A 27,805-nucleotide genomic window follows, 5' to 3' on the forward strand; every position below is an offset into this window, starting at 1 on the left:
CGGATAAACAGGAAGCGGGCGGTGGAGGCAGCGGTGGAGGAGAACTAGGGGCTTCGGGGGGCAAACAGCGAAGAACTAAGATTATCCGGAAGCAGCAGAGGCTAACTGCGAACAAGAAAAGGAGGTTTGGCTATCTGCCTCCAGGGGACGAGAAGTCGCGGCCTCGCTCTCCGTTTAGGCTTCCGGCTCCCCAGCTTAGGCTGAGGCAGCGGCTGACAAAGGGCTCGCGCCGGTGCCGCCGCCCTTTTCATCCGGGCATTCGGGTCCCTGCGGAGAGGGAGGGGGAAGGGTAGAGGGGGAGGGGAAGGAGCAGGAAGGGCGCGCGCTTGGAGCCGAGGCCCTCTCCAGGGCTCCGGGCCGGCGGCCCAACGGACGGAGGCCGAGGAGGACCCGCAGAGGTGGCGGCGGCCGGGGGCAGGAGGATGGTGCAGAAGGAGAGCCAGGCGGCGCTGGAGGAGCGGGAGAGCGAGCTCAACTCCAACCCTGCCGCCTCCGCGGGGGCATCGTTGGAGCCGCCAGCAGCTCCGGCCCCTGGAGAAGACAACCCAGCCGGGGCCGGGGGAGCAGCGGTGGCCGGGGCGGCAGGAGGGGCTCGGAGGTTCCTATGTGGCGTAGTGGAAGGTGAGCGCTCTGGCGCGGGCTGGGCGACAGCGTCCTCCGGTTCCGCCCCGGTACTAACACATTCTCTCCTCGTGAAGGGGATGCTTTAGGAGGCTCTAAAAGGGAGTCACTCCTTTGGCTCTGAAACCTGACCCTGCTTAGACGAGGGGAGAGGCGCGACGGTGGGCAAGTCTTTCCTCACGCTCGCCTCTCCCCTCACGTTGTTATGCAGCGTTGAATTCCCCTCTGGCTATTAACTGGCCAGACCCCACCCGCCTTGGGCTGGAGCCAGGCCTGCTCCTGCGGAGGCGGCGGTAAGGAGGCTGGTGTTAGGCTCCGAGTTGTACGTCTTTGTACCTCGGGATCTTGTTCCTTAGGGTGGTCTCTTCAAATGATGAAACGTATGTAGTGCTGCTGACCTCACCCTTTGGAAAAAAAAAATCAGCCCACACAGATGTACTTGTATTCCTGGAGTGAAGAGACGCACGGTCGGCCTAGGGTTTTACAAATTCCCCTTTGCTTAGTTTTGTTTGTTTTTTGTTTTTTTCTGGCCAGCCCCCACGCCCCCACCCTTTGGAGTTTCTTTAGTACCCTAGAAAATTGTCCTTTGCCAACTGCTGTGCTTTGGCTTTGGGGGATGAAGCTTTGACTTTAATAGTATCAGAGATACGGAATTTTAATTTAGGAACTGCAGAAGAGGATTAAAAATGCCCTTCTGATTCTCCCTTCCCATTTCCAAAAGATGCCGGCTTTTTTTTCTTTTTTCTTTTTTTCGTCTTTGGGGAAAATGACCTGAAGACTGTCACAGTTTATGAATATAGTGGACAAATATTCAACTGAACATTATATGGAACTATGAGTAACTTGTGTTATTGATTTTTCCTTGCAGAATGTATTTTAATTTTCTGAAGTCTTGGCTGTCTGCTTCATTAGTTGTCTCTAATATATGATGGTGTGCATAGGGGTAATGCTGTATAAAAATTAGGAGAAATAGAGGGTTGCTCTATTGGCTGACAGCTTCAGCTTTTCCATTGTTAGCATGTATATTCATTTGAAGGATGGGTGGTGGTTGTGGTATTTTAGGTAAAGTTTAATTATAGGGGAGAGCAGACTAGTATGTAGCTACAGTAAGGACTGATAATTCACAAGTTAAAGGTCTTGCAGAATTTGGGGGAAAGACAAAATGGAAAACTACTTATGTATTTGGAGTCAGTGTTTTTGAAAACATGATTGCTTTGTGTGACTTAATCTGTTGGTGTATTCATTGGGCTTGTTTCCGTGCAGGGAGAGTCTAGAAAAAGTATGTATTTTGTCATCACAGATGTTGGGGTAGAGGGTTGAGTAGAAATGCTAGGGGATATAGAAATTTTAGAACTAGACCAGAATGAAGCTAAGGAAACTTGCCTGCTACATCTTCAGTAATTATGGAGAAAATCTTGTGGTTTAAATAAGTTGGTTTGTTTTTTTTCAGAATAGTAATGAAAGGAACTGCTCAGAATAGAGTTGTCTGTCATCTATTGTTCCTCTTTCCCTATGTATTTTTTTCTTGGTGACTGAGCACCTGATTGGGGGGTAGTTCTAACTTGGTGCCATTCTTAAAATCAGAATGAAGAAAGGAAATAACTGTAGGTATTGGCAGGATTCCTTTTTAAAAAATTTCTTTTCCTTACAGACCTTTGTTGGTCATAACTCATGTAATAGCACTGTTGCCTTTTTGTGGTGACAGTTAACTGAAACCATGAACCTGACTCTCAGCAAAGTTAGGGTTTCTGAAGATAAAATGTTTCTTTTATATATTGAAGCAACTCTAAAGGAGTGTTTAATGCCTATTCCTTTAAAAGAAAAGTGATAATGCCAAGTGTTGTAGGAAATCTAGAAAGACTTGTATAAAATTTACCTGATGTTTTAAATTACTTATAAGCGGTAACACTGAATTGTCAAGATTGATAGTGTTGCCGTTTCATACATAGGTATGCAGTGAATTTTTCTTTGGTTGTCATTGTTCTTATTTGTGGCGCAGAGTAACCATCCTGTCTAGAGATTGGAGTTTAATGCATTACAGAAATTTCAGTTTTAGGTAGTCTCTTAAGTGGACTGTGTGTGTGTATGTGTGTGTGTGAAGAGCATTTTGGGTTCATTATACAATCTTAATCGTAGTACTCCTGAGAGGTTGTCTTTACCTCTTGCAGGTGATTAGACAGAGGTGGAAAATAAAGGTTAGGCAAGCTGTAGGGTGTGATTAGCACACAAGGGAGCTGCAAAAACCAGCTTGGTGCTTATACCACTACTTAAGTTATTCCTCTGCAGATTTCTTTCCTGCAATATGTGTTGGTACTGCTTTGCCCCCTTCTGGGACAGTGGAGCAAGTCACATTCTTGATTTTCCAGTCGTTCAGACCTTTGCTCTGGAATTGAGACTACTTGAGATTCCTATTTGGGCCAGCTCCACTGTTGAATTTGTTGTGAATGTAGTTTAAGGCATTTTTGGACCCTTTTATTATATCAGGAACTTAAAAAAAAGGTTATCATAAAATTAATTCAGTCAGATTTTTTTCTAATTCTCTTCCTGATTTTTTTTTTTTTTTTTGCCCCTACCTTTTTACTCTCCCATCTCCACTCTAAAGTCAGTTTAAGTTCTCTCTCAAGTAGTAATTGTTACTATAAGCGGTTTGGGATTACTTTGCTTCCCCTTCCTCTGTTTTAAGATTGAGATCTTTTAAAAAGTTAGGTTTAGGGGCACGTAACCCTAACTGGGTCAGTTAGTAGAGCATCCAGTTCTTGGGTCATGAGTTCAAGCCCCACATTGGGTGTGGAGATTACTTACAGAAAATAATGAAAAGTTAGTTTTAGGGGCGCCTGGCTGGCTCAGTCGGAGGAGCATGTGACTCTTGTTGGGTTTGTGAGTTCGAGCCCCACATTGGGTGTAGAGGTTAAAAAAAAAACAAAAATTAGATTTAAATATATTTGGTATTTTTTGGCAGTGAAAAGAGATGATGTTATAGGTGTTTTAAAAATAGCTATTGTATAAGTAATAAGTGTTAATGGTAGAAAAATCAGAAGATTTACCTAAGCAAAAAGGGAGTAAAAGTCATTTTATAACATCACCATCCAAAGACACCTTAATGTTTTACTAAATAGCTTTCAGATGCTGGTATATTGTACACGCTTTTTTACAAAATGGGATTGTACTGTATGTTTTGTAATCTGCTTTTCTCAACAGTTTACCACATTTTGAAACTTGAAAATAATTTCATTCTTACTTTGAATCTAGGATTTTATGGAAGACCTTGGGTTATGGAACAGAGAAAAGAACTCTTTAGAAGGTAAATTTACTTTCTGAAGGAGAGTCTTAAACCATTAACATTTCCTTTTGTTTGAAGAGAAACTAACACTGAGTAGGCCAGGTGCGTTTTGATGATTTCTCAGTTGCAGAAGTTAATTTTACCTTGGTCTTTTACCTCTTCTTCACCTATGCCAGGGGTTTTCAAAGTTTCTTGGGGAAACTGAATAGGTTTTGGGCTTCACCTGTGTCACTCGGAACTGTTGTTTTTATTTAAGACTTTAATATGTTGACATTTCTTGTAATACTTAATTTTTTTTACATTTCTACTGGATTACAAAAAGGTTAAAAGCTACTGCCCCAGAATATTATTACCTGTTTAAGAGATGGAGATGCTCCAAGAAAAGGAAAAAATTGTGATTTATAGCCTATACTTGTTGCCTTTTTATACATATGTAATCTTCTTTTCCTTAAGGCTCCAGAAATGGGAATTAAATACATACTTGTATGCCCCAAAAGATGACTACAAACATAGAATGTTTTGGCGAGAGATGTATTCTGTGGAGGAAGCTGGTAATCTTTTTCTTTTTAATCCCTAAATTCAGAATATGTTAAGAAAACAGCTATATTTCAGATGTAGTTATACAAAAATTTTATTAAGTATTTCATTTTCTCTTTGTAGGTAGTTTCCTTTTCTTCTTATAATTCTGTGTGAGTTGTAGTGCAGATTGAAAGAGTAGCACTAACGATGCACAGCCATGGTGTGATTCATGGTTATACCAGTCTGACTCCAACCTGTTTTGTAGTCATAAATTGTACTTTTTAACTTCTGTCAGTGGTCTGAACAGTAGACCACTGGACAAAAGGGTGCTGAAGCAGGTCTAGGCCTAGGGCAAGGCAGATGAAGCACCTGCCTTGGGTGCAAAGTTTAAGGGACTCCAAAAAAAATCAGTGGTCAAGATAAATAATATCTTAAGCAATTTTTAAACCAAAATTAATGCAAAAAAAAAAATCCATGAACAAGATACCAAAATTTTAAGTAAAGACAGGATCCATATTACTGATCCTTTTGCTTCAGACTCAAGTATGGCTTGGTCTTGACCACTTGATTACTTGTCTGTATTTAAAATAAAGACCTCACCCTAGTCTAGGCTTATACTAAAGTGAAAAGCCATCACAAACTATCCTTGCTATGTGTCTTATGTTGAGTTAAGTACATAAAATTTGTACATAAGGTAGTACATCACAGAACCTCCTTCTAAATTAGATAAGTGGTACTTTTCTTTGGGGACTTGTAAATGGGGAAACATTTTTATACTTGGAATTAAATGGTATACACATGTAGCTAACAAGATACTTGGTAACAGAGAGTAGCCAAGGCACTGAAGGCAGAAAGTTTTCTTAAATTATGAAGAAGCAATTAAAATGTATTCCATCTCCATCTAGTATTGTTGCTTACTACTCTATATAATTTAAATGTGTGTTCAACTTAATTATTTTTTGGTGGTGCCGGTAATGAAATTTTATGTGATCAATAATCAAAATATACTCAAATGACTATCTTGAGATACCACTGAAAGTTATGTAAAGATACATCCTGTGGTATATAGAATAGGATTTTATTTTACTTAGGAAAATTGTCTATCACATTTTAAAAACTTAAAGGATAAGGATTGTTAAGGCCATCACTTAACCCTGGTTGTTAAGAACATGGTTTTTCTTTTTTTCAATTATAAAGTAGTTATATGTAGATTTTTTTATTTAAGAATGTCAGTTCAGAGACTACAAAAACAGAAACCATCTCAAATACTGTAGGAAATAAAAATGGTTTATATTCAATAAGAGAAGTGATGCTTAATTGAATATTTTTGAGAAATGGCAGTGAAAGGAAGAGAATGCTTACTGATTTTAGGGTGACATTAAGTCACATGAGGTTTGTGGCATTTTATATGGCCTGTTTTCACATTGGACATGACAGTTTGTAAAACTTAAGGGACTTTTCCTTTCTTGAGCTATTGCAAACTGGAGAAAATGACATCTTCTCTTTAGTTGAAAGGTGAAGGTTCTTTTAGTTTTCTGTGCTTTCTAAAAACATGGACTCTTTTCTTTAGAGCAACTTATAACTCTCATCTCTGCTGCACGGGAATACGAGATAGAGTTCATCTATGCTATCTCACCTGGTTTGGATATTACCTTTTCTAACCCCAAGGAAGTATCTACATTGAAACGCAAACTGGACCAGGTAACTTTGTTTACTGTTTCATTATTTGTCCCTAAATCAGTAAAGTTTTCTGAGTTGCTTTTATGAAGTTAAAGGGAAACCAAACTTTGGGGTTCCTGGGTGGCTAAGTTGGTTAAGTGTCTGACTCTTGATCTCAGTTCAGGTTTTGATCTCAGGGTCATGAGTTCAGGCCCCATGTTGGGCTCCACAATGGACATGGAGTCTACTTAAAAAAAAAAAAGGAAACCAAATTTATTCTTCTTTGCTTTTGTACAATTTTTTTACTTTAATGCTCTTCACAGGAGGGTATTTTGTGAGTCAAGAGAGCTTTGCTGGAGGTACCAGTGCTTCTCAGACTTTCGTTTGCATGAGAACTGCCTTAAAAGAAATGCTTAGAAGTGATTCTTAAAAGAATGCTGATAGGGTCCATTTCCAGAGATTCTTAAACTGACTTGGGTGGGAATACGGACTTGGAGTGGGGACTTATCTCAGAATTCAGGTTGTCCAGAATCACATTTTGAGAAACTCTGTATATTATTGGGTACTTGACTGAATTTGTGACCAGGGTTATAGAAACAGGGTTTTTACCTGTTAAGACATCAGTTTCATTTGTTGATATGGACAAGAGATATAATTCAGTCTGGAAATGGTTGGCTGGTTTCCCAAGATTAGAAGGAAAACAGACTAGGTAGACATGTAAACTGATTAGAATCTAAATTCTGCTTAACATAAAAGCTGCACATCTTGGGATCCCTGGGTGGCTCAGTCAGTTAAGCAGCTGCCTTTGGCTCAGGTCATGATCCCAGGGTCCTGGGATTAAGTCCCGCATTGGGCTCCTTGCTCAGCGGGGAGCCTGCTTCTCCCTCTGCCTCCCACTCCCCCTGCTTGTGTGCATGCTTGCGCGCTCTCTCTCTCTCCTCTGACAAATCTTGAAAAAGCTGCACATCTTTTCTGGTAAATTTGCTGATACGTTACACACATAAACATGTGCATGTTTCTTTAGGCAAAGATTTATATTTTTTTTAAAGCCTTTTTTTTTTTTTTTTAGGGGCGCCTGGGTGGCTTAGTTGTTAAGCGTCTACCTTCGGCTCAGGTCATTATCCCAGGGTCCTGGGATCGAGCCCCACATCGGGCTCCCTGCTCGGTAGGAAGCCTGCTTCTCCCTCTCCCCCTGCTTGTGTTCCCTCTCGCTGTGTCTCTCTCTGTCAAATAAATCTTTAAAAAAAAAAATTATTTTAGAGAGAGAGGGGGGAGGGGCAGAGGAAGAGGAAGAGAGAGTCCTAAGCAGACTCCACTCTGATTGCAGAGCCTGACTTGGGGCTCCATCTCACAACCCTGAGATGACGACCTGACCTGAAACCGAGTTGGAAGCTTAACCAACTGCACCACCCAGGCACCCCCGCACAGGTTTATATTATTGATGGCATTAAGATGATTAAAAATTAATGAGGTTAAATTTCCATGAATATGCTTTTTTTTTTTTTTTTAAGAATGTGGTGGGGGCAGAGGAAGAGAGAGTTTTGTTTTTGGTTTTTTTTGTTTGTTTGAGAAAGAATCTTGAGCAGGTTCCACGCCTAGCACAGAGCCTGATGTGGGGCTCGATCTCACAAACCTGAGATCATGACCTGAGCAGAAATCAAGAGTGGGGTGCCGAACTGACTGAGCCACCCAGGCTCTTAAGAGGTTATTATCCTGTTTGTTCAAATAGTACTGCTAACGTTCCTTTAGATTCATGGACTAGTTAGGTTTATGTGCAGAGATTAATTAATAGATTAATGTGTCTTTGGAACCAGAACAGGCCTAGGTTTTTCGCCTCTTGAGTTCACTTATCATTTGTGTTTTTGTATTTTTCTGTCTGTTTGGTCTTCTATAATCATCAGCCAAGGAGGTGTAGGATAGGCCATATTGAAGAAGCTTTGTTGGAACATACTGCATTCAAACCCAAATGAAAAATGGTTCTTAAACTTGTGTAGCTGTTTAACATAGAAAATATAAAAACAATAGGTTTGGCTTTGAACACCCTAAAGAAAATGTTTGATTTAAGTACAACTGTTAAAGTGTCTACTTTAATATTTGGAATCCTGTTTTTTATGTAAGCTCTATGCCCAGTGTGGGGCTTGGAACTCAAGATCCCGAGATCAAGAGTTGCCTGCTCTACTGAGGGAGCCAGATGCCCCTTGTATTTTTACTCTAAAATGAGCTGCTAAAGGGATGCCTGGGTGGCGCTAGTTGGTTGAGCGCCTGACTCTTGGTTTCAGCTCGGGTCATGATCTTGGGGTCCTGAGATTGAGCCCCATTTCCATGCTGGTCTCCCTGCTCAGGAAGGAGTCTGCTTGTTTCTCCCTCTCTCTGCCCCTTACCCTGCTTGTGTGTGCATACGCGCTGTCTCTCAAAGGAATAAGTCTTTTAAAAAAAATGAGCTACTAAAACATCTTGGTTTTTTTTGTTGTTTCCTTTTACCTTTTTTAGGTTTCTCAGTTTGGATGCAGGTCATTTGCCTTGCTTTTTGATGATATTGATCATAATATGTGTGCAGCAGACAAAGAAGTATTCAGTTCTTTTGCTCATGCCCAGGTCTCCATCACAAATGAAATTTATCAGTACCTAGGAGAGCCAGAAACTTTCCTCTTCTGTCCCACAGGTATTGTATATAATAGCTTTATATTTAACTAGTCGTCTTTTAATATGTTACTTTCAGAGAATCCTGTATGGGTTTTACTGTGTTGTCCCCTCTCCCTTTGGTGGTGTATAAAGGTAGGAATTATTTTTCTAGAAGACATTTCTCAAGGCCTTACACTAGAGAAATTTTAGGGACTAATAAATGGCACCTAAACAAGCAAAAGATTTCATGTATTTTTAGTGCTGGAAGTATCCGAACAGTACATTTTCAGGATTGAAGGAAGGATAGTATTATCAAAATGAAAAACTAGAAAAAAACAAATTTACATTGCTTTTAACTTAGTCACTTCTCATTTCCTCCTACTTGTTCCTTTTTTCTGCCTGTGCATATCTGTATCCTTTTTCACTCTTCCCACTTCCATCTGGGCCCTTATTTCCAGTAGTCAGCCTAGAAAACTTGCCAATTTTCCCTCCTTTCCCTCCCCTCTAGGTCCTTCCATTGAAAATATATTAGCCTCTCTTAGTTCTCTCTCAAAATTTGGCTTATAAGAAATTTCCCCGACTTGATTTCTTTTTCAGGAAGAGATAAATAAGTTCTAAGAAATTTTAGTCTGAGTTTGTTTAACTTTGTGTGTATGTCTGTTTTCAAGTATTATGAACTGTGAACCTTATCTCAGTGGTCTGATACTACATGAGTACTCAAATAATGTTTAATAAGATTATGTGGGAAATATTCACTGCAAATTACAATTTACTTGCTGTTGAATACTAATAGCCGTGGGCATAATGTTGCATTCTTTCTGTTATGATATTATCAACTTGTTCTATTTGGGCTCTAATTGTTACTGAGAAATGTAGGCAGTTCAGAAGTATGTAGAAAATGCTAAAAATTTCAATTATTTCTTTAGTAAACTTGTGTTTTTAGTGACTGTAGGTTAATAAGGCTCGATCTGTATTATTGGAGGAAGAATATCAGATTTTATGAATTGAGGCACTTTTATTTTTTTGAGTTGATTCTTTAATGAACTACCCACTTCAGGATTTAGAATTGATAGACATTTTCCCCCCATTTAAAAACCCATGACCATTTTATTCCTGACTATTTTACTTAATTTTCCCTCCTACATTAGAATATTGTGGCACTTTCTGTTATCCGAATGTGTCTCAGTCTCCTTATTTAAGGACTGTGGGTGAAAAGCTTCTACCTGGAATTGAGGTGCTTTGGACAGGTAAGTCTTTTAAGATTTATACAGTAAAACTTTAGATAACTAGAACTTAAATAAATTGGTTGTTCTGCTTAATTGGATACTTTTTGAAAACTGAGCCTGAACCAGAAAACTTTGTTGTAAAGATTCTCTTTCTTTTATGAAGTATACATTCTTCATTTAGTATAAAAAACATCTCTGAGGATTTTGCAGTGAATCTGAGTATTGGTTGTTGATAAATAATAGGGAACTGGGCTAAAGGGTATTGATCTCAGCCTTAGAGTATTTTATTTTATCAAATCAAAGCTATCATGCTCCATTGTCAGCTAGTAATCACTACGTTGTATTATAATGGAAAAAAATTGTTCACATGAAAATTTGTTTCTTAACGTATCAGTTTGAGGAAGCCTGCACAAACTTCTTATCTTTTTACTACTAATTCCATTTCTAGTAATGTGATCTGAGGGATTACTGTGGGCAGTTGGGTAAAACTGAGTAAAAAGACGTGTTGCTTTGAAAAGAAAAATTGTTAGAAAGTATATATATAACAAAATACAATAAAAAATTGAATGCAGTATATTTTGAAGAGTCAGGTTTGAGGGTCTTTTAACAAATGGTCATCATTATTTCTAGGTCCCAAAGTTGTTTCTAAAGAAATTCCGGTGGAGTCCATTGAAGAGGTTTCTAAGATTATTAAGAGAGCTCCAGTAATCTGGGATAACATTCATGCTAATGATTATGATCAGAAGAGACTATTTCTGGGGCCATACAAAGGAAGATCCACAGAACTCATCCCACGGTTAAAAGGAGTCCTTACTAATCCAAATTGTGAATTTGAAGCCAACTATGTTGCTATCCACACCCTTGCCACCTGGTACAAATCAAACATGAATGGAGTGAGAAAAGATGTAGTGATGAGTAAGTAGACAACTTAATCTTTGGGGGGAGAGCTGGAGTTAAACTAGAGCTGTTGGCAAGTATGTGTTCCTTTGTCATCATAATTTAAGAGGTTTTTAAAGTGTGTTGTTTAGTCCTGTGAATGAGATATATATGTGATTAAAAGAAGGGCTGAGTGGCTTTGGACAAATTATTTAATAACTTCTTGGCCTCAGTTCTTTGCTTCCCCTTTTTCCCCAGTTCTTTGCTTTTTTTTTCCCCCCCTAGTTCTTTGCTTTTAAAATGTGACTTAGTCTTTGAAATCTGAGTACTAGACAAGTAGTCTTTGAGTGTTCTTGTTATCCCTAGAATTATTCTGATTCAGTTTGTGTTTTCTGGTGATTTTTATTAAATGGGATATTTAATTTAATTTATTTGAGAGACTGAACATGAGCACAAGCCAGGGGAGGAGCAGGCAGAGGGACAAGCAAGACTCCCCGCTGAGCAGGGAGCCTGATGCTGGACCCAGGTCCCTGGGATCATGACCTGAGCTGAAGGCAGATGCTTAACCGACTGAGCCTCTGAGGCACCTCACATTCATTGACATTTAAACACATATTAAGATGTGGCAAGTGCACCTTTCTGGCACTAAGATGCAAAGAATAAAGTAGTCCCCACTTTTGAAGAACATAGTCTGGTTTTGAATAAAGCATGTAGGCGACTGTGCTGTGGTTTGATAAATGCTGAGGTAGTTGTCTACAGAGTGCTGTGGGAATTACAGAGGAGAGACTGTTTACTTCTGCTAAGCAGAAGTGGTGGTAAGAAACAGTCTCATAGAGGAGGGAGTATTTGTACTTAAACTGCATCAAAAAGTATGCGTAAAGGTTGCTGGGCCTTAAAGTGTTGGTGGGCAAGAGATGAAAACACTGGACACTGAAAATTTGAAGTTACCTGAATTTTGGCCCATTTAGGAGGTGTGGAAATGTCACATTATGATGCTTTGGGTGTGGTATGTAGTCGTATAGTTGTGTTTTTTCCTGAGTTTTCTACTCCTACTTCCAAATCTGTTTATTGGGATAATGCCTCCCATTAAGGCTCATTGTGGACTCTCCCCATTAAAAAATAAAATTTCAGTCTTCTCTGTATATATGGCACCTACCTCCTATCTCTCTTTTTTTAAAGATTCCATTTATTTGAGAGAGAGCACAAGCAGGGGGAGCAGCAGGCAGAAGGAAAGAGAGAAGCAGGCTCCCTGCTGAGCAGAAAGATCGATGTGGGGCTCGATCCTAGGACATCAGGAATCATGACCTGACTGACTGAGCTACCCAGGCGCCCACGTCTACCTCCTACCTCTTTTAAGGCAGAGCATTAAGCACATTAAGGAGTAGTAGATACTAGCCAGACTGGGCCGTATGCAGGGAAATATGAAGGAGAGCTAAGAATAGGGTTTTGGATACTAAGCCAAAGAGTTCAGACCTTATTTTTTTTTTTTTTAAGATTTTATTATTTGACAGAGGCACAGCGAGAGAGGGAACACAAATGGGGAGTGGGAGAGGGAGAAGCAGGCCTCCCACGGAGCAGGGAGCCTGACGCGGGGCTCAATCCCAGGACCCCGGGATCACGACCTGAGCCGAAGGCACACACTTAAGGACTGAGCCACCCAGGCACCCCCAGACCTTATTTTTTCTAACACTATCCTGGTTCAGAGCTTCATTATGTGCTTATTATCTGTTCTTATATGTGGGTTCTCTGCTGATTTTTCTCTTCCCCCCTCAATACAGTTATTAATTTGCTGCTTATTTTTTCATAATGATTTGCCCATTAAGTTATAAGTCTCTGAAGGGTTGGGAATGTTTTCTTAATGGAAATCATAGTGCCTTAAACCTCACATTCCCAATGATCGGTACACAGTGAACATTTATGAATGACTTTTCCAGTGATTCTAAACTTAGTGTTTTGTATTTCAAGTGGGATGTTACATGTAGCAATGCATTTAGATGACTTACAGGTGAAGTGGTTCAGTAAGGTTGTGTTTGCATTTTTACGTTTAAGTTTTGTTCTTTTTCCTATTTTTTGTTTACTAGTTGTACTATAAGAACTGGTGTTTTGCATTTGTCCCTCTCATCAGGAGGCTTTTGTAATCAAAACTTTTTTGTGTTACCTTTTTTTTGCAGCTGACAGTGAAGACAGTACCGTATCGATCCAGATAAAGTTAGAAAATGAAGGCAGTGATGAAGATATTGAAACTGACGTGCTCTATAGTCCACAGATGGCTCTAAAGTTAGCTTTAACAGAATGGTTGCAGGAGTTTGGTGTACCTCATCAGTATAGCAGTAAGTTTGACCCTTTTAAGGGAGTTAGATCATATGGTTGAGTCCTAAAGTAAAGAACATTTGATCATAGGCCCACCAAACAAAATAAAATTTAGGAAGGGATCTAGAGAATAAGGTCTTTAAAATCTTAACTTTTGGTCTTAAGTAGGTTTTATCTTGATTTGTTTTAAAAAAAAATGTCTTTTTTGAAATAATTGTTTTTAGATTTAGATCTTCAAAAGAGAAGATAATACGTATTGGCATATATTTAGGGGATGTTTATCATGTTTCTTTTTTCCTCTTTTTCCTCCCTACCTCCCTGATGGTTTAGAGAAATTGTGCTTTTTTTTTTTTTTAAGATTTTTTTTATTTGACAGAGAGAGAGCAAAGTAGGGGAAGCAGCAGGCAGAGGAAGAGGGAGAAGCAGACTCCCAACTGAGCAGGGAGCCCAGTGCGGGGTTCAATCCCAGGACCGTGGGATCATGACCTGAACTGAAGGCAGCCGCTTAACGACTGAGCCACCCAGGCGCCCCATATTGCACTTTTCTCAGGGCTGAGTATTATTTGGAATCTCAAATTGAGGTTCCAGTTACAGACATGATAAAACATTTCTCAAAAGACAAGTATCATATGATCTCACTGATATGAGGAATTTGAGAAACAAGACAGGATCATAGGGGAAGGGAGGGAAAAATGAAACAAGATGAAACCGGAGAGGGAGACATACCATAAGAGACTTTTCTTTCAGGAAACAAACTGAGGGTTGCTGGAGTGGAGGGGGGTGGGAGGGATGGGGTGGCTGGGTGATGGGCATTGGGGAGGGTAAATACTATGGTGAGCGCTGTGAATTGTATAAGACTGATGAATCATAGACCTGTACCCCTGAAACAAATAATACATTATATGTTAATTAAAAAAATAAACATTTATCTAGATCTGATTTGTTCTATTTCTAACTCCGATTATCTTTGTGGTAATTTATCTTTGTAGGTCGGCAGGTTGCACACAGTGGAGCTAAAGCAAGTGTAGTTGATGGGACTCCCTTAGTTGCAGCGCCCTCTTTAAATGCCACAACTGTAGTAACAACAGTTTATCAGGAGCCCATTATGAGCCAGGGAGCAGCCTTGAGTGGTGACCCTACAGCTTTGACCAAGGAAGAAGAAAAGAAACAGCCAGATGAGGAACCCATGGACATGGTAGTGGAAAAACAAGAAGAAACAGACCACAAGAATGACAATCAAATACTAACTGAAATTGTTGAAGCTAAAATGGCTGAGGAATTGAAACCAATGGACACAGATAAAGAGAGCATAGCTGAATCAAAATCCCCAGAAATGTCTATGCAGGAAGATTGCATTAGTGATATTGCCCCTATGCAGACTGATGAACAGACAAACAAGGAGCAGTTTGTGCCAGGTCCAAATGAAAAGCCTTTGTACACTGTGGAACCCGTGACTTTGGAGGATTTGCAGTTGCTTGCTGACCTATTCTACCTTCCTTATGAGCATGGACCCAAAGGAGCACAGATGTTAAGGGAGTTCCAGTGGCTTCGAGCAAATAGCAGTGTTGTCAGTGTCAATTGCAAAGGAAAAGACTCTGAAAAAGTGAGTATGCTTAATTTATCCTCCTCTCTAGCCTGGGTGGGTCCCCATGCTGATGATACGGAGGAAGCCTTTAATGAGTATAACTCTCTGAAAATTGACCACATCTTAGAATATGCTCTGTAAAGTGGATGTGGACTCTGCTGATTCTGGTGCATAGAGTTCCATAGTTTGACCTTAGAGTGAGGAATGAAGGAAAGTCATTACAGTTGATTATTTTAGAAATGTTTGTCAGTTTGGGGAGACACAGACTTACTGCTTATCTGAAGAGTTTAAGCCCACTGATCCTTTAATGTTTAGGATAAGTTGCAGGTACCTGATTGTACAGACAGTTTATAATTATGTTTTAGGTTATTTTGTTTTTTCTTGCAGTTTTTTGAGTCATATTTTTATTGATCTTCAATAGATTGAAGAATGGCGGTCACGAGCAGCCAAGTTTGAGGAGATGTGCGGACTGGTGATGGGAATGTTCACTCGGCTCTCCAATTGTGCCAACAGGACAATCCTTTATGACATGTACTCCTATGTTTGGGATATCAAGAGTATAATGTCTATGGTGAAGTCTTTTGTACAGTGGTTAGGTAGGTGCACCAGGAATAATCTCTTCCTCAGATATATTGTTCCTTAAAAATGAAAAAAAAAAAAGATTATCCCACAGGGAGAAAAATATTTAAGGAATTGACAAATTTCCAACTCTTTAAATTCTTTGCTTAGATTTCTTTCAAAGGTATAGCCTTTGTTGGCAAACTTGGGATGCAAGTCTCCATAAATACATCAAGCACATTAATTTTTCTCCCTTGGGCTAATTCAGCATAAATATCTTTAAAATGTGTTAGAAAAGTACTGACTTTAACTTGCTCTGACTGAATGCTTCCTGGATGGAACCCTATATGGCACTTTATCTGATTTGGAGATGAGACACTATGAATTGTGACTGGAAGCTCTCTGCTGCTTGCTGTGTCGTGGTAACGTTAATTGCTGTGTTTAACAGAACAATTGCTGAAATGACCTAAGGGGCCTGGCAAGAGGAAGCTATCCTCCCAGCCCTGTGCGCATGCGAGCTTTAGTGGTAGGCTATTCTGGTGCTACTTGGTATTATTTCACATGGCTTTTTCTTTATTCCTCTACCAAGTAATTGGTTTTAGCAGGGGATGAAAATTGCAATCCCCTGAAAATTCTCTCCTTAATTAAATGGACTTCTGTATGTCTCTTTTGAAAACTGATTTTTTTTTTTGGGGGGGAAATTCTCAACAAACTTGGTAAAAAGCACCAGCATGGCCAAGTTTCTCCAGGGACCTCATTTCATTTCCAGGTTTTCAATCCAGCTATAAGGAATATGTAATGGACTTACATACAGCACACAGCAGGCAGCAAGGCTAACTGACATGTCATAGTTTTCATAGTAGTCACAAATACTGTGATGGGTTACTTGGTCTTTGTTGTGAAACAGTTGTGTGAAACATTGTGAGCTTAGATTAAGAATAGTAGCAGTGAGATTTCTCACCTTCTGCCTATACTTTTGGACTCTTTTTTAAAGATTTTATTTATTTGATAGAGACAGTGAGAGGGAACACAAGCGGAGAGAGTGGGAGAGGGAGAAGCAGGCTCCCCGCGGAGCAGGGAGCCCGATGCAGGGCTCGATCCCAGGACCCTGGGATCATGACCTGAGCCGAAGGCAGACGCTTAACAACTGGGCCAACCCAGGCGCCCCTGGACTCTTAAATATTAAAAGAAAAATAATAGCTTTCCTTTGACACAACTCATTAGCAGTTAAAAGTAGTGTCTCTGTTAGTTTGAAAATAACCTTGAGTTTCTGTGTATTTAACACAACAGCTAGAGAATTTTTACCTCTTGTTAAAAGGCTCCCAGACACCTCTTTTCTGTGATGTCCTCATTTAGGCTCAGGAAAAACCTCTATATTGGTTATTGGATGACAGCATTTGCCTTTTAGGCTTCTGGCCAGGGAGTTATAATTAAATCTCTTAACAGGGATTTAAATCTTACGTTCCCAGTCTGAAGTCTGGATTCTTGAGCTTGGGAAAGTATCATAACATTTGATATTGAACTTTTAATTCAAGAACTATTAAAAATTAAATTCCTGATTATATACAGTATTGTTTCTATTTCCTCTCAGGTTTTATTTCTGTACTGTGCAAATATGGGGCAGCTTTCCCAAATTGTGTAGATAGCTACTGTACGATCTAAAGGTCAGAGCATCTTAGAAGTTTTAAATAATTGTCTTGGCATCCACATAGCTTTACAAAAAAGCTCACGACAAGGAGAGTATTTTCATGGATCTATAGTAATTTCAGGGAGTTACTGATTAGAACCCTTTGTTTTCCTCCTCTCTCCAGTCCAGCTGGCATTCAGTCCTTTAAAGAATGTGGCTATGCAGTACTTTTGATTACTAACGACTTCTATTATCTTCTTCCCCATTGTGTACAGATGGGAGAATCCTCAGCACAAGTGTCTACTACTATTGGATGGACAGCGGCAGATGTTCACAGCGCGTCATGATTAATTAGTTTAAATTGAAAGGTTCTATCTGTGAGGTAGCTCAGATTTAAGGGCAGTAGGCATGAACTGAAGTCACGTTTGCGCAGCGACTGAGGCATTAACCATGTTTTCATTTACACAGCTCTTCGTACATGCAGCTTTTTATTGTAATAGTTGGAAGTGCTAGTTATGTTGTAGTCTCAAAGTGAGGGGTAGGGGAAATTGGCTGATCTTAAAGTTTGAGAGTATAGTATTTTTCTGCAGTGCAAATTTACACTGAGCTATGGAATGGGGCACATGCTCTTAGCCTAAATTTTGACCCTATTTCATATTTATTTTACAAATTTACATATCATGTATGTTTTCTTAAAGTACCCCTACCCCTAAAAAACGACAAACCTGGATATAATCTCTTAATGGGCCTGAATTGTGAACAAAAAAATTGGTTTGCTTTGGGACTGTCTGACTAGCACACTGTATCTTGTACTGATGAGACTGTTAACTTGAACAGGAGGTAGAATGCTGTCTTCAAATGGAAAAGAACTATATTGCGCTGCTTTATCTTGTCAGAAGACTAGGCAGGTGATTTTGATTTGGCCTCCAAATATTTGCTTTCAATTATTCCTTGTTAGTTTCCTTTATTGCCTCTGAAGTTGGTTAAGTGGTGACCTTAGTGCTGACTTCTGGACCTTACACCCTGCTACTCTGTGCATGTGTTCAGTGCGCTGCAAAGATTATAATGGTCAGAAGAGCCAGATACTGTCATACTTTTCAGAAAAGTATGTTTTAGCTCTGGATAAATTAGGAGCATCAGTTGGCTCTCCTTAGTTCTTAAGAATTTGTCTGACTGCTATTATTATTAACCAAGTCTAAATTGGATTGTCCTTGTTAGAAAAAAGTTTTCATTATGTTTTGTTGTCAACTTACTGAACAATTTCTTTTGTTTATTCTACCTTAGTTTTCTGACAAGATTAATCCCCCTCTCCCCCTTTTTCCCTTCCTTACCCTTCCTTGTAATGTAAAATGTGACTTCAGACAGGTTTAATTCCTTCATGGGCTGTGATAATAAAATGTCTTATCTATCTCCTTCATTTCACTTCATGGTTACTGTAATTTCACTACAGAGCAAGCAGCTGGCTTGATTTTTTTTTTTTTACAGCTGTATCTAGGGAATATATAAACTTGACCCAAACAAACTTGAGACTGACTTCCAATAATTAAAGGGTAGAACTCTTTACAGTGATTATTCATTGATCAGAGGAAGAAACATTGGTATTGAAATTCTATTACAAATTAAAAAAAATTATTATCACAGCCTTGTTCTGAAACCCTGGATTATTATTGTTAGAGAGCTATTTCCACAAAGTGTTTGTTAGTGTGTTGGACGTTTGAGACCCCAGGAAATCCCCTTTCTCGTAACGTTCTCCGCTTGGATCTGATCTCAACAGGGTGTCGTAGTCATTCTTCAGCACAGTTCTTAATTGGAGACCAAGAACCCTGGGCCTTTAGAGGTGGTCTAGCAGGAGAGTTCCAGGTATCAATATGAATTCACAACTGAATTGACATTTTCTTTGTTTTATGAGAAACCTTATGTTGCGCATCAGATGGCTGGAAGGATTGGTCTGCCGAAGGCTTTCTAGTCCCAAATTCAATTTAGTTACATAGCTGGATTTTAAATCAAATTTTCCTCCTCTTTCACAGTAATTTCTGAAGGAGATGCTGCCAATTCCCCCCGCGCCTGCGAAGCGCAGCGGCTCTAGGTATACACTTCACATTGTTTCTTTGCAGGTCGCACACCATTTTAATCTGCGCCCGCAATGCACAATGCGCGCATGCTTGTCTGCCAGTGGAAACTCCATGAGCAAAAAGGATGAATAATTATGCAAGTGAATGGTGAAAGGACTTTTGGATACTTTCCCAATTATTTTATAAATAAAACTTGTACTCTAAAGAACAGCCTGTTAATGAATTTGAACAAAATAAGAAGCTTTTTTTGGTGTTGAAATTTGTTCATGGACTTTTCAGGTGCTCTACTTTTCTCCCCCCAACAGGTGCTCTGCTGCGCGCAGCAAACTGAAGCGCATTGCTTTGGGGATAAAGCGTCTCCTGGACAGATAACCCTCTTCAGACCAAACCTCTCCTCCTGACATTCTATTCTGCCATCTTTTAGTACAGAGATGGTCTATATAAGATTGGTTTAAAAAAATAGATTTGTGATACTGGAATAGATTTTTTTTTTTTTTACTATAAATTTAAATCCCCATTAATATGCCACTAAAGCTATGTAACTCAGTTTGGGTAATTTCTATTCAGAAGCACCCCCTTCCCCCAGCAAAGAGGTGTTTATTTTAGTAAAGCATAGTACACCCCTTTTCTTTAGGTCTGCCTGCAGTAGCCAGTTAATGTTAAGTTGGTAATCTGCAGTGCACACCCATTTAAAGAAATGGATATCTTCCCAACACTAATCCATCTTCTTTTTGTTTCTTCCCACAGCGTTTGCTGCCAATTGATGGGGCAAATGATCTCTTTTTTCAACCACCCCCACTGACTCCTACCTCCAAAGTTTATACTATCAGACCATATTTTCCTAAAGATGAGGTAATTGTCTACGTACGCACTTGGTATATGGTTATGGTGCTCACTTACTACTTTTCCTTTGAAATCCCTGGTTAAAAGAATCAGTTGTGGTGCTCTCTTTGCAGCAAAATTGGAACGATCCAGAGAAGATTAGCATGACCATGACCCCTGTGCAAGGATGACACACAAATTGTGAAGCATTCCATATTTTAAATTTTATTTATTTATTTAAAGATTTTATTTATTTATTTGACAGAGATACAGCGAGAGAGGGAACACAAGCAGGGGGAGTGGGAGAGGGAGAAGCAGGCTTCCCTCTGAGCAGGGAGCCTGACGCAGGGCTCGATCCCAGGACCCTGGGATCTTGACCTGAGCTGAAGGCAGACGCTTAGACTGAGCCACCCAGGCGCCCCAATTTTATTTATTTTTTAAAAAATTTTTAAAAGATTTTATTAGCATGGGGGGGGGACGTCAGAGGAAGAAGCAGACTCCCTGCTTGAGCAGGGAGCCCGATGAGGGACTTGATCCCAGGACTTCAGGATCATGACCTGTGCCGAAGGCAGTCTCCCACCCAACTGAGCCACCCAGGTGCCCTGTGTTCCTTATTTTTAAAAGGGAAGAAAAAAAAAAGTAGCTCTGTGTCTTCAAAAAGGTACTTTAGGTAGAAAAGTAAAACATCAAACACAGGAGGGGTGATATTTAAGGAAGAACCTGATAAGGAACTTAGACTCATAACATCTTGAGCTAAGTCCTTTAAGTCCTCCTTTATGAAAATCAGCTAAATTGTATTTAGAGTTGGAATTAATCAGTGTGTCCAAATGATACGTTGTCCTTGACTGATTTTCTCTATTAGTAATTGTGTAATTTTCAGTTGTGAAGTATCAATAGGCTGTTGATAATCAGCTTACAGGAAACAGCAAGTCTCTTTAAAGACTAACATGTTTAAAACATTTTGGACATATACAAAACCGAGAGACTCAACAGCATTATTTGCTGCATTTTGAATTCACTGCTTAACTACCTAAAACTATCCCCTGTGAAGCAATTCTCTGTTTACTGTACCATACTGTTTTCTACTGATACTAACAAATACGATTCTGTAAATAAGTTTTTATTTAACAAAGCAGAGGTGATATTTACGACAGGCCAGGCATTTTGTTACTCCCTATCCTAGAAGTCTAGTCTAACTTACGAGTCTATTGTTAAATTCTGTTGCTGTATTTCTTGCTTTGTTGCTTAACTAGATTATATTTTCAGGCTTCCGTGTACAAGATTTGCAGAGAAATGTATGACGATGGAGTGGGTTTACCTTTTCAAAGTCAGCCTGACCTTATTGGAGACAAGTATGTGATGAAGTATTTGGATTTGTTGGATTTGGGAGTAGCATTTCATAGCCAGGTTTATCAGGTTGAGGGGAAATGATGACTAGAAATAAAGTTTCCTAGAAATCCCGCTTTAGTTTTAGTAAAATTTGAATATATTAATGGGTATTTTCAGTTTCTTCTTACACCAGATGTAGTTTCCATAGATTGCCATTCAAGTACATTAGACCTACATCACTGAAGTCTAAAGTTTTGTGTTAGAAACTCATTCTGCCCTCTTTTCTTCTGAGCAGGTTAGTAGGAGGGCTGCTTTCCCTCAGCCTGGATTACTGTTTTGTCCTAGAAGATGAAGATGGCATATGTGGTTATGCCCTGGGCACTGTAGATGTGACCCCCTTCATTAAAAAATGTAAAATCTCCTGGATTCCCTTCATGCAGGAGAAGTATACCAAGCCAAATGGTGACAAAGAACTCTCTGAGGCTGAGGTAATAACAGATTTAGAAATTATACTACAGTAATTTTTCTGAAATGAAGTAAGCAGCTATATCTTAAAATCTCAGTACTTCCTAATTTCCTATAAAAAAGAATTCTTGCTTCTTGCTGCTTATTAAGCGTGATACTTTTTTTTTTATATCAGAGCTGTTTTTTTAAATATAATTAATTAGAGCATGTGTGAGCGGGGGGTGGGGGTGGGAGAGCAGAGGGAGAGGGACAAGCAGAGCCTGTTCCCAGAGCGGAGCCTGACACAGGGCTGGATCCCATGACCCCTGAGATCTCGACCTGCGCCAAAATCAAGAATCAGATGCTTTAACCAACTGAGTCACCCAGGTGCCCCCCACTTAAAAAAAGATTGATTTATTTATTTAAAGGGGTGAGGGCAGAGGGAGAGAATGACTCCCCACTGAGCATGGAGCCCATTGGATACAGGGGCCATGGTACACTTGGGGCTCAATCCCGTGACCTGAGTTGAAATCAGGAGTTACACACTTAACTGACTGACCCAGCCAGGGTCCCCCCTTAAGCATGGCATTTTCCATTGTTCCCTCAGCATGATGGAGTTTTTTTATTTGGAAGTGTTACAATACTTCCTCAAGTGAAAACAAAATATAGACAGAGAACCTTTTTTTTTCCTCCCTGTTTTGAAGCACCAAACTTAAATGGTCTCTTCTTTGGGGACTCAGTGCAAGTTTAGGTAATTAAAATCTCTCATTTGCTTGGTTGTCAGGCTCACTTGTCTTCTCAGTAATGTATTTTTCATTGTAATAAAGAAATAATAGGGGTGAGCTGCTCTAAGAGTCCGTTTTCAGATAGGAGCACTTTTTTTTTTTTTTAAAGTAAGCTCCACACCCAGCATGGAGCCCAGTGCAGGGCTTGCTGTCATAACCCTGGGATCAAGACCTGAGCGGACATCAAGAGTCAGACGCTTAACCAACTGAGCCACCCAGGTGCCTCCAGATAGGAGTACTTGTCATATGTCAGCCCTGTCCCAACTTCAGTGAATTTTTCCTCTACAGTTATTTTGGTTTATACATCAGCATATATATATTTAAAAATAGTTCCTTTTTGATAATGTTTATGCTCAATAAATACTTTCAGATACATCTTTGGAACCTTCTTTTTGTGACATTTACTTTTTTCTTCCATGTTGTTCTCTTCCCCTTTTCTGAAATTCTTTACTTCTCATCCCCATACAAATGTACTTATGTTCTCTTACAGTTTATTACTACATTTTACCTTCTGCCCCTAGCCAGATGGCTGTGTAATAAGAGGGTGGTGTGGGTGGCCTCACTTACTCGGAATTACATAGATATTGTAACTACAGCGTACTGATTGAGCTGTTGATGTTTTACTATTTCAAATCTGATAATTATAGTTTTCAGCATAGGAACATATAAAGAATAACCAGGTGTCTGCTACAACATTTTTTTTTTAAAGATTTTATTTATGTATTTGAGAGAGAGAGAATGAGAGATAGAGAGCACAAGAGGGAAGAGGGTCAGAGGGAGAAGCAGACTCCCTGCTGAGCAGGGAGCCCGATGTGGGACTTGATCCCGGGACTCCAGGATCATGACCTGAGCCGAAGGCAGTCGCCCAACCATCTGAGCCACCCAGGCGCCCTACTACAACATTTTTTACATGCACATTTTGTGCAAGCAATACAAACTTAAATTTTTTTTAATTTTAAATATTTTTAGATTTAGCAAAGATAATACAGAGTTCCTATATTGCCCCTTACCCATTTTCTACATTTGTCTAAGTCTTAAGAAACTAACTTTGGTGCATTATTATAAATTCCGCATTTTATTCACCTATTTTTCCCACTAATGTCCTTTTTTTGTTCCAGGATCCAATCCAGGATACCACATTACCTTTAGACAAACTTTTAAAAACAAAAATGCTAGAGTTATAAGCTAATTAATTCTTCGTGTAATAATTACATAATGACTGGAAGAGTTATTGAATGTTCTCCTTTTTCTATTGCTGTGTTCTGTAGTTGGGATATAGATATATAAATATGAGTAGCTGCCAAAAGTCAAGAGATTCTTTGAAACTTTTACAGAAAATAATGTTGAGTTTCCATGAAGAGCAGGAAGTGTTGCCAGAAACTTTCCTTGCCAACTTCCCTTCTCTGATAAAGATGGATATTCACAAAAAAGTAACTGACCCAAGTGTAGCCAAAAGCATGATGGCTTGCCTCCTGTCTTCACTGAAGGCTAATGGTGAGTACGGTATTTGTGCGGTTGCTGGTGTTTGGGGCTAAGTGGGGACAGGATAAAAAGTAAATTACGGTGAATTTACATTCCCTTCCCCACCATTTATGGTTTGGCTTCTAAATTATTAGTGGTGTGAGAATTGCACGTGTATTAATAATTGGAAAATGCTCCTCTTTTACACTATAAATGCTTATTTTGAGCTCTGTTGAAATGAGACATGAACACATGAGGTTAAGTTTATTTTGCCAGGAGACTCACTATGATAATTGAAAATTAAATGAACCTCGGGGAGAAACTTCATTTAGGAATTCAGAGTTGCCAGTTTTTTTGAGTTTGCCGGATTCAACCTTCAGAAATAACTTTGCTTTATATTAGTGGTATGAAAACTTTTTCTGTAAAGGGCTTGATAATAAATATCCTAGACTTTAATAATTAATTAATTAATTTTTAAAGAAGGTAGTAGGAAGGGAAAAATGAAGGGGGGAAATAATTTATTTTATTTTATTTATTTATTTTAAAGATTTTATTTACTTATTTTGACGGAGAGAGACACAACGAGAGAGGGAAAACAAGCAGGGGGAGTGGGAGAGGGAGAAGCAGGGTCCCTGCTAAGCAGGGAGCCCGGGATCATGACCTGAGCCGAAGGCAGATGCTTAACGACTGAGTACACTATGCCCAGTGTAGGGCTTGAACTCAAAGTCACATGCTCTACCTAGTGAGCCAGCCGGATGCCGCTATATATATATATTCTTTTTTTACACAACCTTTAAGAAGTGTAAACTATTTTTACTACTTGTGCAATACAAAAATGGGCAGCTTGTTTGAGACCAATCCTTAGAGGGTTGTTGATACATGGGAATGCACTTATTTTCATCTTTGTATCATTTGAGTCAGTGGTGTCACCTTTGTGGAATAATTTAAACAACTCTGTCTGAAGGTAGCATAATTCTCACTGTTGTGCTTGGGACAGAATCACGCAGGTATATGAGGTATGTCTTAGAATATACAACATATTCTGATTATATTGGCTTGTGACGTAGGCTGGAATGGCCTTTGCCCTGTGGGCCCTTCAAAGGTACTTTATATTAAAAACATTAAACAGGAGTGCCTGGGTGGCTCAGTCGTTAAGCATCTGCCTCCTTCGGCTCAGGTCATGATCCCAGGGTCCTGGGATCGAGCCCCGCGTCGGGCTCCTTGCTCCGCAGGGAAGCCTGCTACTCCCTCTCCCACTCCCCCTGCTTGTGTTGCCTCTCTCGCTGTGTCTCTCTCTGTCAAATAAATAAAATCTTAAAAAAAAAACAAAAAAACATTAAACAGAGGTGTTCTTTGCCTTGCTCCATGTATTTTAATTTGAGGTTTCTTACAGCCTTTTCCTCAAAAGATTTTCTTTCTGGGGAAGAGTTTCACTGACAATTGAATTTTTTTTACATTGAGGTATTTTTGACAGTTAAGAATTGTATATATTTAAGTTGTACAATTTGATGATTTGAAATACATCGTGAATAATCACATTCAAGCTAGTTTAACATATCCATCTCTTAAGATAGTTGCCAGTGCAATATTTGGTACTGATAAATATTAATATTCATTGAATATTAATATGAATTTTAAAAATTGTATGAAATTTAGGAGCTGTTATAGACAAGTTCTATTATCATCTATTTGAAATATATTGAAAATTCATCACAATTCCTAACCATGATTCTAACTGACCTTTACATTTTTTAATATTTGTTTTATTTCTAGGCTCCCGGGGGGCTTTCTGTGAAGTGAGACCAGATGATAAAAGAATTCTGGAATTTTACAGCAAGTTAGGCTGTTTTGAAATTGCAAAAATGGAAGGATTTCCAAAGGATGTGGTTATACTTGGTCGGAGCCTGTGACATTTGTTGGCACTTTGAACTGTCCGAAAGTCTCTTAACTTCACCTGGTGGGTGGTGGTTGGGGTCTTCATACGGTTGAGCCTCTGGAATGGCAACAAATCAGCCAATTGGGATTGGAAACGAAGACTGTAAAACTCACCAATCACACTTTGAGATTATTCACTGGTTGGAAGATAGTATTGATGCAAATCCTGTTTGAAACAGATGTGGGCCTCCTTTCTGGGTCTTGTGTTAGGTGCCAAGACCTCTACATGGGCTTATAGGGAGGGGGTCTTCAATAAATGTAGTCAGCACTGTGTTCTGCATCCAGTGTGGTTGCATTTCTCATCTAATAAGAGTAATCAAAATCATTTGTCATCCTCTTTGGCTTACTGAATGAAATGTCTTTCATTCCTTGGGGACATGTCAGAAATGAGATTTAGTAGGTTTCAGAGGCTTCAGGGTAGAGATTCCAAGTGGGATGGGTTTTAAGCTGAATAAATGATTTTAATTTGGGGCAGTTTTTCTGCTCTTTGTAAAGCCATGGCCAATTGTCTCTTGTAGTGACATTGGTTCAGGCATGTTGTGCTTTTGTAGGGACAAATGTGCAGTTGTTTGTGGCAAAAGCTTAAAAATGGCAAACTTGTAAATTTTTGTATATAAACTAGTTGTAACCTGACTTTTGTGTTCACTGTTTTTGTAATTTTTTTTCCTTTTGAAAATGAAAGGGTGTGGTTCAGGATGGCACTTTGAATAATGTAAATCAGTGGAAGATTGATTTTCTTTACTTTTCCCTTTGTTTTGTTTGATTTGGTTTTTTTTTTTTTTTTAAGTTTTATTATTTTTGAAGTGCCTCCCACCTAGGGCTAGGCCATGACCACTTTGGGTACGAGAGCCTAACTTCATGGGACTCAATCTGTTGCAAAGTGCAGTCACTTCTGGAAATTAACCTCGATGCAGGTCAGCATGTGAAATGTTAGTTTTGACATCTATCAAGTAGGGTTCAAGGACTGATTGGTCCCATTTGCCCTGAGATCAGTTGTCCTTTAATGTCAAGACCTGTTACAACTGGTTTTATTAAATCACAGTCTTTAATTCTTGCATGTTTGTATCTAATTTTTAAAAGAAACAATGAGCACACTTTAACCAATGACTTATGGTTACCCTTTCCTTTTTCCTTTAACCACAGATTCTGGAAGCTCCATGTATTTTAATTGAGATTTGGTGTTTTTAGGGGTTCTGAGCATGAGGCTAGCAGGTAATCTCTGCAGGATTCATTTTTTCATCATGGCTGGCTGACTTTTCCATGGATTCAGAACAGTATTTTGTTATCTTGCTTCCCTGCAGTTTTGTTAAATCGGCTATTTTACTTTGAGCTGAGGTGGGAGGGGCAAGGAGAAGGAAACCTGAAACATTTTCCTTCATGAAGTTCCTTCAGTGTGGGCTTGGAATCTTAAAAGCATTGTACCTAGTGGTGTCTAGTCACTTTCAACCAGGGCCTGTGAGTGTGCACTGAATTTGTAAGATGAAGGGAGGGGAAGGAGGAGAACCTCTTCATTTTCAGGGTAGAAACCTTTAACTGATAGAAGGGTATGATGTTGGAAAGCTGGAACCAAGTTTGCATTTTCAAGGGCTAGGGGGAAGGGAAGATCTCTACAGAATACTGTTTAAAACAGCTTAGTGCCACTTGGTTGTCTCTTTACATGTTGTACACTAGTAGACAGTTATAGCATTTATCTGGAGGATTTCAGGGTCAACCTATGGAATCAGGATTTTTAGCAAGTTTGCTTGTGGTTTTATCTTGGCTTATAATAATCATTTGGCTGGTCTTCTGGTCATAGGTGCTAACTATGAAACAGATGTCCAGGCCTATACTTTCATCACTCTAGGATGGTAAAGTGCTATGCTCTCTTCTATGGCTATGAATATTTATTAAGGTTGGAATGACATTTCATTGATTGTTTAGATCACAGCTCAGTTCCTGTAGAAAACGAACTGTAAAACTATCTGAAGACCATGCAAGAGGCAAAATAAAACTTGAAGTGAATGTGTGTGGTGGTGTACTGTGTAAACCTACTTCTTGTTTCTACCTGGTACCTTTTCTCCTGCCTTTCATGCCT

At 39.4% G+C, this 27,805-nt stretch overlaps 1 protein-coding gene and 1 non-coding gene across 3 annotated transcripts; both read left to right on the top strand.

Annotated features, from left to right (window-relative positions):
* Nucleotides 1-27,732, top strand: OGA (O-GlcNAcase). Of its 2 annotated transcripts, XM_028098989.2 has the most exons (16): nucleotides 1-621; nucleotides 3,871-3,922; nucleotides 4,355-4,452; nucleotides 5,991-6,121; nucleotides 8,570-8,741; nucleotides 9,850-9,948; nucleotides 10,558-10,842; nucleotides 12,975-13,133; nucleotides 14,103-14,716; nucleotides 15,120-15,294; nucleotides 18,658-18,743; nucleotides 19,703-19,807; nucleotides 21,044-21,129; nucleotides 21,402-21,594; nucleotides 23,670-23,829; nucleotides 25,570-27,732. In XM_028098989.2, exons 1-16 carry the CDS (start codon nucleotides 423-425, stop codon nucleotides 25,704-25,706), a joined length of 2,751 nt encoding a protein of 916 aa, XP_027954790.1. In that variant the 5' UTR covers nucleotides 1-422; the 3' UTR covers nucleotides 25,707-27,732. The 2 variants fall into 2 exon arrangements, with proteins under 2 accessions (XP_027954790.1, XP_087876089.1); XM_088019963.1 differs by lacking the exons at nucleotides 1-621; nucleotides 3,871-3,922; nucleotides 4,355-4,452; nucleotides 5,991-6,121 and adding an exon at nucleotides 7,162-7,244.
* Nucleotides 19,890-19,998, top strand: LOC114205517 (U6 spliceosomal RNA). The gene has a single exon (XR_003608409.1). It is a non-coding gene; the product is annotated as a U6 spliceosomal RNA (small nuclear RNA).
* Nucleotides 27,733-27,805: the final 73 nt, after the last annotated feature.

The sequence above is a fragment of the Eumetopias jubatus genome, unplaced genomic scaffold (assembly GCF_037043125.1).
Source record: "Eumetopias jubatus isolate StellerSeaLion01/CBP00866 unplaced genomic scaffold, mEumJub1_p1.0 scaffold_17, whole genome shotgun sequence".
Lineage (NCBI taxonomy): Eukaryota > Metazoa > Chordata > Mammalia > Carnivora > Otariidae > Eumetopias > Eumetopias jubatus.

Coding starts and splice junctions, on each gene's coding strand:
- OGA (XM_028098989.2), top strand. CDS start 423: ATGGTGCAGAAGGAGAGCCAGGCGGCGCTGGAGGAGCGGGAGAGCGAG. Junction 9,949..10,557: donor AATTGAGGTGCTTTGGACAG/GTAAGTCTTTTA, acceptor CATTATTTCTAG/GTCCCAAAGTTGTTTCTAAA. Junction 18,744..19,702: donor GTCTAGCAGGAGAGTTCCAG/GTATCAATATGA, acceptor TTCTTCCCACAG/CGTTTGCTGCCAATTGATGG.